At 41.6% G+C, this 13,621-nt stretch overlaps 1 protein-coding gene across 2 annotated transcripts in view; it reads left to right on the forward strand.

Moving 5' to 3' along the window:
- The first annotated feature begins 2,297 nt into the window (after positions 1 to 2,297).
- RBPJ (recombination signal binding protein for immunoglobulin kappa J region) overlaps positions 2,298 to 13,621 on the forward strand; it is a 54,400-nt gene continuing 43,076 nt past the window's right edge. The window contains exon 1 of one of the 2 annotated variants that reach the window (XM_038135051.1): positions 2,298 to 2,397. In XM_038135051.1, the coding sequence (XP_037990979.1) occupies positions 2,378 to 2,397 (20 nt within the window). In that variant the 5' untranslated portion in view covers positions 2,298 to 2,377. Of the gene's footprint in view, positions 2,398 to 10,112; positions 11,509 to 13,621 lie in introns of those variants that run through there. The other variant, XM_038135050.1, reaches the window with a different exon arrangement.

Here is a 13,621-nt window from a genome sequence, read left to right on the forward strand (position 1 = left end):
GCATCTGCTTGGAACACAGGTGAGGCCCAACACCTGTGGAAATCACATTCTTCAAAGGTGCCTCCAAGCTGTGATTCTCCAAATTGTCTCTCAAGTGACAGGCTTGATTTTGACTACCTCAGCTGAGCTTAAATCAAAAAGTCAAACTACTGATTTGCATAGCAAACACAAATATTTAAATGGTGTAAACCTGGTATTTAAATTTTTCTACCTCAGCTCTGGAAGTGCTTATATTTGTTACAGGCCAGAAGGTGAGGTCTAGTAGTGGATGCTTTCAGTTTCCAATAAAGTCAATAGGAATTGTTCACATTCTATGTGAAATGCAAACTTTTAGCAGCAAGAAGAAAATTCAATGCATAAACAATATTAAAAAACCTTTAGGCTTACTATCTTTTTCTCCCACCAGTGACTCACATGAAGTTCAAGCTATTGTTTTTGATTTGAATACTATTCCTGGCCCTTTGAACTGCTGATCATTTATAATTTAAGAAAAAAAATCAATGGTTATTTGTTTTATAATGTACTGCTGTCAGTGATGGAAAAGACTACAATGGTTTCTATGATTATTAATTCTTCAAAATAATATACCTGCTCCAGTATCCAATTAATCTGGTTATTAATCAAAGTGCCTTCATTGTAAATTATTAAAAGAGACCAGACACTGCAGATTATTGTGTGCTATATTTTTAGATTTTCCAGTTTGATTCAAAACACACTAAAAGAGGGGCCCCATAAAATAACCATCTAGAGACAGTCTATGGCAAACATCCAGAAACTATTCTTAATGGAATGGAGTTAGCATGAGCTGAGATCATTCTTTAGCCTTGGGAGAAAAAAAAAAAAAAGAGAGAGAGATGTTTTTAGGAAGAGATTTCCAAAGGGATTATGAGTTGCTCTTTGCAAACAATACAGAGGATTTCCAGTATGCATTGTGCTATTGCCGAGAACTGTGTGTACAAGGGAGCCAATCAAAGTCCTCTCGTATCTAATGAGGAGGGGGAAATCATGATGGGGAAAGTCCCTTAATGACAGGAGACAATAGCTGTTTGTACAGTGACACGTACAGAAAACTTTGTCACCAAGGAATCTCTCAAAATGTGCTTTTACTTATCTGAGACATCATTCATTGAATTAGCATAAGCAGCGAAGCGCGTTATGTGGGCGAGAAATCTGAAATCTTATTCATGAGATTACTGAAATGTTATTTTTCCCCGTAATTTGGAAGACAGCAGAGGTACAGAGATAATGTAATAAAAAAGAATAAAAAAGATGTGGGCTTTGGAATCTCAGCAATCTTTAAAGCAATGTCTCATTTGTCCCGAAGTTAGACTGACATGTGATACTAAACACTGAGGAAGTTGAAACAGAAGTCTTGATGTAAAAGGATTGGTTTTCAAATTTGGTCTCCTAATGGACCATCAGACCCGCACCCTGAAGGGGTAATGTTGTTAAATTAAACCAAAATTGGGGTCTCTTTTTTTTTTTTTTTTTTTTTTTTGTCGTATCAGAGCGCCGGAGCGCACGCCGGCGCTCCGCGTCGCAGGCACCTCCTGTCCCCGTGCCCACACTCCGCCGTCTGTCGCCACAGGGCTCGCTCAGCTGGCTGGGACTCCGCCAGACTCCACTGTTTCTGTTTGCTAAACAAACGCATCTTACGCACTTAAGCTGCAGATGAAAACAAAATTATGAAACCGCGCTTTTAATGTAAAACCGACTTCTAAAAAAAAAATGATGTTAACAATTCCACGTAAGGAACCTAAGAGGTCTTCCTAAGGGCCGTGCCTCCAAATCGCAGCCTCCGGCTCTTTTTATTCACCGTTCGACAAAGAGCTCTCTCCGCCCCGTCCCGGCTCCGCGCCAGTGGCCCCTCAGCCCCGGCACGGCCGCGGGGGTCTCGGGGCCGCGCACGTGCCGGGCCCGCGGGCAGCACGAGGCGCGCGGCCCCGCGCGCGCTTCCCGCGGGGGTGGAGGCGGTGGCGGCCGTGGGCGATCCCCGCGCGCCAGCGGCCGCCCCGCCCCGCCCCTCTCTCCGCGCCCCGAATGGCTCCTCCCCCTCCGCCCCTCCTCGCGCCGGCGGGGGCGGGAGGCGCGAGCGGGCAGAGGGAATCCCTCGGTTTCCCCTGAGCGCGCTCCGCTCTCGCGAGGCTTGCGCCGCTCTCCGCATGCCGGCCGGCGCCAGGCTCTCGCGAGAGCGGCGCGGTTCCCACGCCCGGGCTGTTGTGTCTGAGGGGAGAAGCCCGGGCGCTGAGTGGGCGGTGCGCACCGCCCCCCTCCTCCCGCCCCGCGCGTGTCTCGCGGGCCCGCGCACGCGCGCTCTGGGCCGCGGGGAGGGGGGCGCTCTCGCGAGAGTAGGAGTTTTGGCGAGAGTTTGTGGAAGATGGCGCCTGTTGTGACAGGGTGAGTGCGGGGCGTTCGCGGCGCCCGCCGGAGCCGCCGCCGCCCGGGGCTGCCCGGGGGAGGCCGCGCCGCGCCCGCCCGCTCGCTGCTTAGCCGCCGCTCGAGGGCACGAGGGACTGCCCTCTGGACGGCCCGCGGGCGGGCCCTGCGGCGCAAACCTCGTGGGGCTGGGGTCCCGCCGGGTGGGCGCACGGAGGAGGCGCCCCGGGTGCCGGGCCGGCAGCGGCCGCGCTCTCCGGCCGCCCCGCGGCGCGGGAGTCCCGGTGGGTCTGGGCGCTCACTTTGCTTTCCTTCTCTCCGGCACGGACACGCCGGCCGGGACTCCGTGCAGGGTCAGTGCTCATCCCGGCTGCTTCGGAGCGGGTCCCGCTCTGAGGGCTCCCAGGGGAGCGGCGGAGCCCGGCTGGGAGGCGACCTGGGGCTGGCACGGGCTGTTCTCCCTTCTCGGTCGCCCTGGCTCGTCCCGCCGTAGGCGGGGGTCCTCCAGGCTCCCCCGGCTACGGACGAGGAGCGCTCGGACAAAGGCTTTTGCTGCTGTGGTTGGAAGTTGAGCGCGGGGGCCCCGGCGCCCCTCGCACGGCGGGGCCGGCCGGGGCCCGGCCCGGCGCTGTCACTTGGCGGCGGAGCGCTCCCGGTCGCGCCGAGCGCGGGCGGGCTCTCCGCCCCTGCTAGCAGGACACCCGTTCCGTCAGGCTGCGCTACCGAGCTTCCCTTTCTCTCCTCTCTGCACACCGTTCCCAGGGCTTTGTTGAGTTTTAGCTGCCTTCCTTCAAATGCTGCGGTGCAGGGAAGGGTAGCAGCTACGCCACTAAGCCACGCTGGATCATAATGAATGGTAGTCTCCATCCCTTTCAACCACACTGGGAAATACTTAATCATGGCTAGCCAGCTGCAGCATGTGTCACTGTAATAAGTGACACCCTCTTAGCCACCTACAGCTGATGAATAATAGCAGACCCACTGCTGGTATACAGTACGCAATCACACCTGCAGTGTCACAATGCACGTTGCCATCCTTGCCACATCTTGATTGCTGCTGCTTATTTCAAGTGCCGTATCCTTAATTTTGGACTACGCGGAGCAAGTGTTACCTCCCTCTATGTGTTGAGGGAAGAGACAGTCAGGAGAAGAACAGGCTGTGTCTGTACTCCACCTGCTATTTCCAAATGAAATTGTGTCTTGTTAAAGTACTTCTACGTCTTTCTAAAACGTGGACCTTACTTTCAGATTTCACAGTGTGTCTGTGACCTTCTGTCTTCCCTATGGGATTACATTGTCTACAGCATTGGCTCTGTGGTTAGAGAGCAACAGCCTGCTTGGGGGTGGGGTGGAGTTGGTGGTTGATGCTTTTGTTCTCGTGGAGAAGGTAGCATTATGGTATTTTGTTGTTTTGATTAGCTGCAGTAGTGTTTCCAATTCCTCACTCTTGTTTGTCAAAAAATAAAATTAAGCTTTTGCTTGATTTCAGTCCTGATGAAGGTATCTTGTGGCTGACATACAATTTCCCAATTAAATGTTCTTTAGGGAAGCTAATATTGTTTGTTATGATTCCTGGAGTGTGCTAGTTTAGAGGTTGGACTTGAAAGAAGGGAACAAATGCTTTTAAAGTTTGCTATAACTATTAGCCTGTGCTCCAGTTAGCAATTAAATTTTTCCACGTTTCTATTAGCTTACTCATCTGAATATTTGGGTTCCATTTGCTTTTGTTTATTGATTATTACAGGATTGTCAGGAGTGTTGTCATGTTTGTGACATTAGTTTTATCCTTTTCAGATGTCTGTTAAAATGTTGACAAAACAACTGTGGATTATTTTAAAAACAGTGATCAAATAATCAGAGCAGTAGAAAAAATACTGTTTTAATGAGAGGGAAATAGTTGTTGCAGTTTAGGATTTTTATGCTACGTTTATTGTTTAAACCTAAAAGTCAAATAATTCTCTGGAAAAATAACTTTGTTATTGTTCAATACTTCCAGTGTAGGTAAAATGAAATATGCTAACTTTTGTTAATGTTACAGTTATATTGCATGAAGGAGCCTGATTTTTTTAAATTTATTTTTTTTTAATTAAATGACTTGGTTTTGGAGTATGGCTCTGATGCTGAGTTGTCTATGTGTATTAGGATTAAAAATTGATGACTGTCCGGTAGCTGATTTTTTATTTTTTTCAAAATGGTTAGTATAAGGAAATTTCTTTTTGGGTGTTCTGTAAAAACTTACTTGGACAGTGGAAAAAAAGTGTTTGAAATTAAAAAGCTGAAGAATGTAATACGCAAATCCTGCATTGTGTTCGAATGGGCATCACATGGGCACTCAAACTTTGAGGTAAAACTTAGCTCTTTTGCAGTCAGTGTTACCTGAATGAAAAAGGTGGTTAATTTTTTTTCCTGTGCAAACTATATGTCAAAGCTTAAGTTGGGATACATAGATTTATGCAGTGTTGGAATGGAATAGTAGGAATTTCCTGTAGAAATTTTGGGGGGCAGTCAGAGTTTGTTCCTGCTTTCTTGTTGGCAGCATGTGGCACACTCGTGCTGCTGCTCACAAGGAGCGTTTTGATTAAACTCGTGCATATGTACTGTGTGACAAGCTAAATGCACAGTGTCAGAACCAGATACAGTGTGAGAAAGTAAACAGAAACATCAGACAAGTAACTTGAAAGGAATTACTGTTCACAACTACTGTTTAAAAGAAGTGGATAATTTGTGGGTGGGATTATAGGATAGTATTTTTGGGTTTTTGTGGAGTATTTTTGGTTTTGGTTGTGAACAATTTAGGGAAATATCATTTTAAGATTACAAAATTAATGAAAATGCTTCTTTAATTATACTGAGTGCAAACCACTTGTTTTTAAATAATTGTAATACTGCAAAAATACCTGTAGACATCCATTAGCTTGACAATTGCTCTTCTAGGTCTAATAAAGCCATATGACAGAGAAAAACTCCTAGTGCCTTGAACCTAATTTTGTAGTTTTACAGTGACATGGAGTATGCAATGGTGTCTTCTTAGGAGCCTGGGACAACCTGATATTTAAAATACTAGAATCCAACTCCAAAATAACAGATGGAAGTCATAAATAGTAGGCATTTTCTTAAGTACTCGATTACCAGTCAAAACTGCTCTGTAATAGCAGTATACAATATAGCATTTGGATTATTTTTCAAACAGGTTGAGAAGCCTTGGAAAAGACAAAAATACTTTGAGTAGGCTTATAGCTGGTACGATGCTGGCTTTCCATAGGCACTGTACAGTAGAAGATTGTTTTAGTCACATTTCTAAGTAACAAGCTATTCAAGCTCCATGTCTGAATTAGTCATCCTGGAGTTCAGTGGTTATGAAGGGTTTCCTGACCCAGAATGCTTAATGATTTAAGGGTGAGGGAAGACTCAAGAGATCTGTTATGGCACAGGAGAATGTTTGGCATCAGTGCCATGAATTTTAGTGTAGTAGCATAGATGTGACAGCCATCTGGTCATTTCGTTTCTTTATTTTTAATAAGAAATATGAAAAAAACTTGTAGCAGGTTTTTGAAAGAGCTTCGTGGAGCTCTCCCAACCACAAGGGCAAGAGAAGAGAAGTTCAGAAGTGAAAATATAACAGTTCACCAGAACTTCAACCTCATCTACGTCCTGATTAGTAATTTTAGAATGAGGACCTTGGCCAGTGAGGGTCTTGAAGTAGAGAGTGAAGTGGATGGTGCTCAGGAAGTCAGATGGGGAAGGACTTGGGTGGTCTGGCTGTAGGCTAAAAAAAAGCTGTCGAGAGAGGAATGTTCATAAGAATCAATGCTGGATCTTGAAAGATGAAGAAGATTGCTTCACTCTTTCAGATGTGAGCTTCTGTGGTCATGTGATAAAATTTCAGCTACTAGAGGGATATCTTATTGATGTAATGGGCATTGCTAGGATCTCAACAGCAGGGTATTTCTAGGACCTGTAGAGAACAAGCTAGATTTGAGAGCTAATGCTTCGTTAAGTTCAGGACTTGCAGTAGTGGAAAGGAGACAAGCAGTGGTGGAATGAGTAAGACCTGAGTGTTGTCTGTGCTGAGGCACAGAGCTGATGGTGAGGCATCCGTGTGGGGAAAGAGAGACTCAAGTAGGGTGTTGACTTGGACAAGCACAGGAGATAGGGAGTAGAAAGAATATTTCTGATTGATGGCAGGGAGTTCATAGTTGAATCTGAATCCTGGCCCTGGACAGAGTGAGGACAAATGGAAAGGGATGCAAGACCAAAGCCTAGGAAGTGATTCATAAAATAATACAGGTGAGTGTGGAGGCTCCTTCAGGAGGATACACTGAAAGAACAGCGTGATAATGGATGAGTCATGGGAGCAGCAACACCAAGGGAATGAGGGAGAGTTGTTTCTGGAAAAGAAGCATTGCTGGTAGTCTTGGGTGATGGACAGGTCAAGGAAGATAAACACGTATTGATTCTGAGCCTCATCATAGGGTTAGGCTGCAAGAGGTGTTAAAATGGTTTCAGTGACATTAAAGGAGTGGAAACAGGATGATGTAAACTATAGGACTAGAATTCATGGATGAGTTCTTCAGGCTACAGTTTTTACTGTCACTGAAGGTTTAAACAGTGCTTATTAAGATTTGAGTAGTAGTATAACTACAGCTATTGTATTGTGTATATGCACCTGATGAGTGTTAAAGATTGGGAAGAACTTGTTCACAATCAAATGAGTAGATGGTTTTGTGTGACTAACATTTAAATTGTTGTCAAGGAGCAAGAGCTGTCAAGTCAGACTATTGGGAAATCCTTGTGAGCACTATATTCTTGAAGGAGTCTTCTGAAATGCTGGCAAATACTCTTTTTAACCTTTTAACCTTCTGCTTTCAGTAGAAGCAATTTTATGGAGTTAAGGTCTTAATTTGGGTTTTATTTGCTTTTGCTGTTTATTCTACTGTGTTAAGTAGCTCTTTTTTGTTTGACTTATTCTGGTTGATACAGAGCACAAAGAAAGTTTGAAAATAATCTTTCTGTAGCTTGATTTCTCCAGAAATAATCTGTAGACTATTGTATTTGGCATAGTATGTGTGTGCTTGCTACAGCCAATTAAAAGGCAATATCCTTTGCTGGTATCTCTTTGCAAAAATAGTTCTCTTTTAAGTATTATTCCGTACTATGAATTGCATAATGATCATGGGTTTGTGAATGAGAGTGACTTTTTTTCCTCTGACTTGCTAATTTCTATTTTGCAGTAGTAATTTATTTTAGGACTATTTTTCATTATTTTGAACTCCAGTTTCTGTGTTTAAAAAAACCGTGAAAAGAAGAGCAAGTAGCGTATAGGTGTGTATAAAGTCTTTCTAAAAGACTTGTGGTGCCTTCACAGGTAAAGATTTTAAGGAAAGGTTTTACAGTTGCTAATTCATTGTTGGTGAAGATTACAGTTATGGTGCAATGCATACCTGTTCTGTGCTGTGCTTGGTTTTAGATAAACTTGAAAAGATAGGTTGTCATTTGAATTTTTAAAATACATATTTAATACAAGCAAGTATTCTCTTATGCAGTTCGTTAGAATCTCTCTTGTGATGAAGAATGTAGTTTATGCACAGTTTCAGGACATCAACTCTCTGTGTTTGTAGTACTTGCAACCCCAAATTCTTTGAATGTTAATTGCAAGCACATTATTATCGGAACTATATGGCACTAATGTGCTGAAATATTGCCTTCCGAGACCATTTCACAGGGAAAGTGTATTTTAAGTGTTTTGTTGTTTGTTTTTTTTTTTTTTAATTTGTTAGTTCAGTGTTTCTAAAAATTGAGCAGTTGTGTCTGCTGGCTTTTGTAGAATGACTTATTTTCTTCTTTATATTTAGGTGGAAAAGAGAGGAAAGTAAATGTCACTAGCTGTATTGTCAGGTGAAATCTCAATTCTGTTGACAAAAGTGGATATGCCTTTTAAGTGTATAGTATTTCAAGGCAGTTTTATAATTATAAATTATATTCTTGATCTCAGTGAACTCCCATTATTTTTATGTGGAAATGCTTATAGCATTATCATGTCTCACATTTCATCCTTACTTTGAACATAATTGCATTAATTAACAATTAAGATAATATATAGTAAGGAAATAATATAGAATTATGGGTATCTTTTATAATGTAAAAATTCAGAAAAAGAAACAGCCAATACATTTCATTGAAGAAGAAATTATTAATAGAAGCACTTTCCATATCCCTATATTCTTACTGAGTCTTGGAAAAGTAAGGGCTAAAACTTAGAGTTTCTCATTTCCTGGGGTTCTATTTATGTGGTGTTCTTTGCTCATACTTTGTGTGTGTATTTTGTGGTTGCTACCTTTTGCAAAAAAAATTAAGTAGCCTTTACAACCTGAGGAAACTCTTTTGTCACCTTTGCTATGTCACATCACAGCCATCTTTCAGAGCCTATTTATACTGTTAAAAATAATTTCATTTTCTAAAAAATACTTCATGCTCTTCAACTGCACTTTAGTTATCCAGATGGTGTGTATGGCCATGTATCTTCTTGCTCTTATGCTTGTAAATGTATTAACTACATATTTGTGGTGGTAAATTTTTTACCGAGAAAGAAAAGAATGTATGAGTTTCATTATGTACAGTGTGAGAAGTCTCTTGATTAAGCTCACAGATTTCTATCATTACAATAGACAGATGATTATTATATATATAATATATTCTAATATTATATATTTATTAAAATTATATATAAAATATAAAATATACATTAAGATGATTTTTAATTATCATTTTATTAAAAGCTTGGCTGATCTGTAAAATTTTACTATAATATATAATTGTTATCATGTTTTACTGTTTGATTAATAAGACTTTTTAGTGAATGGCATGCTGCTGGGATGTGATTTGTTCTCTCTAAAGCAGCCTGTACACTTCAGTCAACAGCACATGTCTTCAGGAAGCTTTCGAGGCTCTTTTTTGAGGATGCCTTTTTACATAGATAAGTCTTGAAACATTGGTGTTGAATTGAAGTACGTATTCCCATTGTTATTTAAACTAAGAGAGGCCCTGCAGAGTGATCTTGGCGAGTTAGAGGACTGGGCAATCAGCAGATGTGAAATTTAACAAGGGCGAGTGCCACGGATGGGGCAGCTGTAATTGTGCATAGGCTGGGGAATGGGGGCTGGAAAGGGACCTGGGGTTCTGGCTGGCAGAAAGTTGAACATCGGCCAGCAGTGCCCTGGCAGCCAGGAGGCCGAGCATGTCCTGGGGGGCATCAGGCACAGCGTCTCCAGCCAGGCAGGGCAGGGGATTGTCCTGCTCTGCACTGGGGCAGCCTCACCTTGAGTGCTGGCAGCAGTTCTGGGTACCACAATGTAAGAGAAATGTAGAGCTCTTAGAGAGCATCCAGAGGAGCACCGTGAAGATGGTGAAGGGTCTAGAGGGGAAGTCATATGAGGAATGACTGAGATCAGCTGTCTTACTCAGTCTGGAGGAGACCAGGAGGAGACCTCATCACTGGAGCTTTCTCACAGCAGGAAGCAGAGAAACAGGCACTGATCTCTTTCTGGTGACTAGTGACAGGACGCAAAGAAATGGCCTGTATTCATGTCAGGAGAGGTTTAGGTTGGATATTGGGAAAAGTTTCCCCAGGGAACCAAGCCTGACAGAGTTCAAGAAGCATCTGGATAATGCTTTCAAGGCACATGGTGTGTATCTTGGGGTGTCCTGCACAGGGCCAGGAATTGGGCTTGATGATCCTGGTGGATCCCTTCCAGCTCAGGATGTTCTATGAGTCTATGATTCTAGGCTGTTTACATGCTTCACTTGGAAAATATGAAGACCTTACAGTGGTTGTGGTGATAACTTTTCTTCATTTGTTTCTTATTCAGGAGCAAGAGTTTATCTCCATTTTGTTGTACAGCATGACTAGCTTGTATGTAGTAGTATTTCATCAGTGCACTGAAAATCCAGAACACTTTCTCGAATAAGCAACAAGCTTTATTGGCAACTAATTTTAATGGCTCTGCATGAGATCATACCTGGTTCTTCATTTAATTTTTCTACTTCTTATAGGTTAGATTAAAGGGTATATACTACAATGGATTCTTGTTGGTATTTTGGTTATTAATCTAATTTCTTATAGTTATTTGAGTAGAGGAATGAATATCTAAAATTTTTCCTTTATGAGTACTGACAAATATAGACATTTTTCTGAATGTGCCAGAAAAAATGTCTTTCTGCTTTTGTTCTTGGTAACATTGCTTGGTCTGTAGGAGTGTTTCATCTGCTCTTTGTTTTTTTCAAAGCCATACTTGTGGCACATTTTTAGTGTGTGGTGTTTTGGGAAATTACCAGGAAAAGTTGGTATCAAAATGAAACTTGATCAGGCTGCTGTGAAATTCAGAATTTTCCAAGCCTAAAGAGGGAATTGAATGGTGCAAAATACTGTCCCTAATTTTTGCCGAACCATAGAAACTGCACGGAATAAAATATACTCTGCAGAAAATATCCTGCTTCCTTTTCCTGGCAGCTCTTATTTTTACTCTGTAATGTAATTTTGTCTGGGAGCAGTGGCAAAGGATGTTGCAGGCAGTGTTTGCAAGTTGCAAATTGTGGATTAGGAGCTACCAGTGTAGAAAATAAGTTTAAAGTTGTGTTTTTAGCAGAAGAATTTGTGAAACTAAGCTTTTATCAGTTATGGATTACAGGGGAGGTTGTCTTGGTAAAGGGTGTTACTGCTTTCAGTGGTAATCTTATGTAAAAGGTGCTTCAGAATGAAGGTCTAGAGTCTTGGAGGTGCTTGTGCACACTCTGAGTTTATGCCATTGTGGAAGAGTTGTAAGGCCGGGCAGAATAAATAATAATTAGCCTTACTCAGTTATTGTTGTTGTTCCAGCCGTCTGCGTAAAAGCTCCTCATGTCCTGAACGTGAAAAAACAAGCACAAAACCCCAGTGACTTGCCAAGGTCAAACAGATTCTGTGGAGAGGTGGAAGTAGAATCACTGTCTCCTGCATCTGTTCTTGTACTTGGTGTAGTTATGGGCTGTTTGCTGGGTTTTGACAGGTGACATCATGTTCTCTCTCCCAACTGCGGCCGTGAAAGCTGGTCAGGAGAAATCAGACTTCCTTAGGTTTTTCATCTGCATAACAGAAAGGTATGGTAAATAAGACTTGAGTGACTGTATTCATCATTAATGTGTTCTGGTTATAGTGGGCGATATTAGAGTGGGCACTAGAGAGATGCTGCTCTTACATAATTGAGACAGATGCCGTGGTTAGGGCACAACCAGTAGATAAATGTGCCACGTAACAAAATGAGGTGGTGCTGTAGTATGCTGTTGCCATGTCTTCATACTGCGGGAGAAATAATTCTGTATAGGTGTTTATTTTCAAATTAAAAATATTTCACTATTTTCCAAATCTGCCACCCAGCTCTGGTTTCAGTGATGAGTGTCAGAATTCAGAGAAGAAAAGGCTTTGGTGAGAGACTGCAGTTATTCTGCATGTGTGTGCTTCTTTTCATGCTTAGTTTTGTAGTAGATATACAGTGATGACTAGTAAAATCCTCAATAATGTAATATCTTCCAGAAGTTATGGGGATATATCAAAACTATTTTGGACAAGTATTTTTGACCAAGTATTTTTTTTGGCCAAATTATTTTCTTCTGCTGTTCAGTACTTCTTTATCAGCATTGCGTCCTGGGGTGTTGTTGGTTTGATGTAGTTTGTTGGGGGTTTGTTTGGTTTGGTTTGGTTTGGTGGTTGGTTGGTTGGGGTTTTGTTTGTGGTTTTTTTTTTTTTTGTTTGTGTGTGGGGGTTTTGTTTGTTTTTTATATTTTCCTTTTGCACTCCAGTTGTTGTTGCTTTTTCATTTACTATTGTGTGATTGATGTTGCTTTTGGCTTGTTTATGTGTGCATTACAATTTTCTCACTAATAAGTCAGTTAATCAAAATAAGTATTTGGGATAAGGCTTCCTCTTTGAAAGAGGCTTGTAGCACTCCTAATGTATTGTGACAAATTGTTTTAGTCAGCACAGATGATACTGAGATAGAATTCTGATCACAATATAAAAGCTCAAGGGATCTTTGTGTAAGTACTAAAGTTACAAGAGTGCCTTCCTCTGTTAATTGCTTCGCTGTTGATTATGGAGGTAACGTGTCTCTTAGTATGTCTGTAAGAGTGATGGAAGAATGTGTTAAGTAGAGAGAAAAAAACAGGCAGTTCTCTAGAGCTAAAGCAAATTTCTTGCTCCAAGAGTCACCTAAAGCAGGAAAGGCATGAAAACCATGTTTTACCTATTCTGATAATCTGTTTTAATTAATAATATAGATGTTGGCCAGGCTCGTGTTCGGTTTTGATAATACAGTAAATAAGATTAGTGTTCCCAGTGCTTACGTTTAGATAGCAGCACTCTCAAAATACCAAGAACTGTGTTAAAACAAACGTGAGAACTATGCCAAAACAAACGTCAGAACTTTCTGCTTTTTTCCTTCTTTTTTTTTTGCAATGCGCAAAATACCTGTATTTCACAACAGTTAGCAGGCAAAACAAAGGAGTCATTATGAAACAATGTTTAAAAAAGGTTTTACTCCCAGTCAGCTTGTTCAAGTGATAAATCATATTTCAGATGGTAGCAAAGGAAAAGTAGACCAGGCCTTTACAGTCAGTTGTGATTGTAAAGACTCCTAGAAAGTATAGGGCAACTCTTGTTACTGGATCCCTTGTGCTATAAGGGATCATAAGTCATTCTTTTTGACTTGCTGCATCTGCATGTGGCTTTTGAGACTGCAATAAACAGAAGGTGACCTCAGAAGATACGCTCAAGGTACCTATTAAGACAGAGTATGAAAAGCCAGTCCTTATGTGAGCATTCCTTGAACCTACCCTGAATTTGCATATGGAAATAAAATATAGAAGAAGAAAAGCTCTAGGCATATCCCTTGTTTTTATAATGTTTCTGGGTTCTGTGTTTTTTCTGGAAAAAATCTTAACCTTTTTTTTTTTTTTTGCTTGTTAAATACTTTGTAAATAATCAGAAAAACTGAACTGACCTTCCTGCCTTAATGTCTAACCATATTGCTGGATGGCACTTAGAGTTAGCAGTAGACTGGTTAGACTTGTCAGTTTGCATAGTCATGAAAGTAGTATTGCATCAGGTTAAATGTACAAGTTTATCTTTTTCAGTTTAACTAGTTCTCTAAAAAAACCTGAACCATAAGCAACAGACCTATGTTTGCCAGAAGGTATTAGGCAGTAATGAATATTA

This window comes from Motacilla alba, chromosome 4 (assembly GCF_015832195.1).
Source record: "Motacilla alba alba isolate MOTALB_02 chromosome 4, Motacilla_alba_V1.0_pri, whole genome shotgun sequence".
Classification (NCBI taxonomy): domain Eukaryota; kingdom Metazoa; phylum Chordata; class Aves; order Passeriformes; family Motacillidae; genus Motacilla; species Motacilla alba.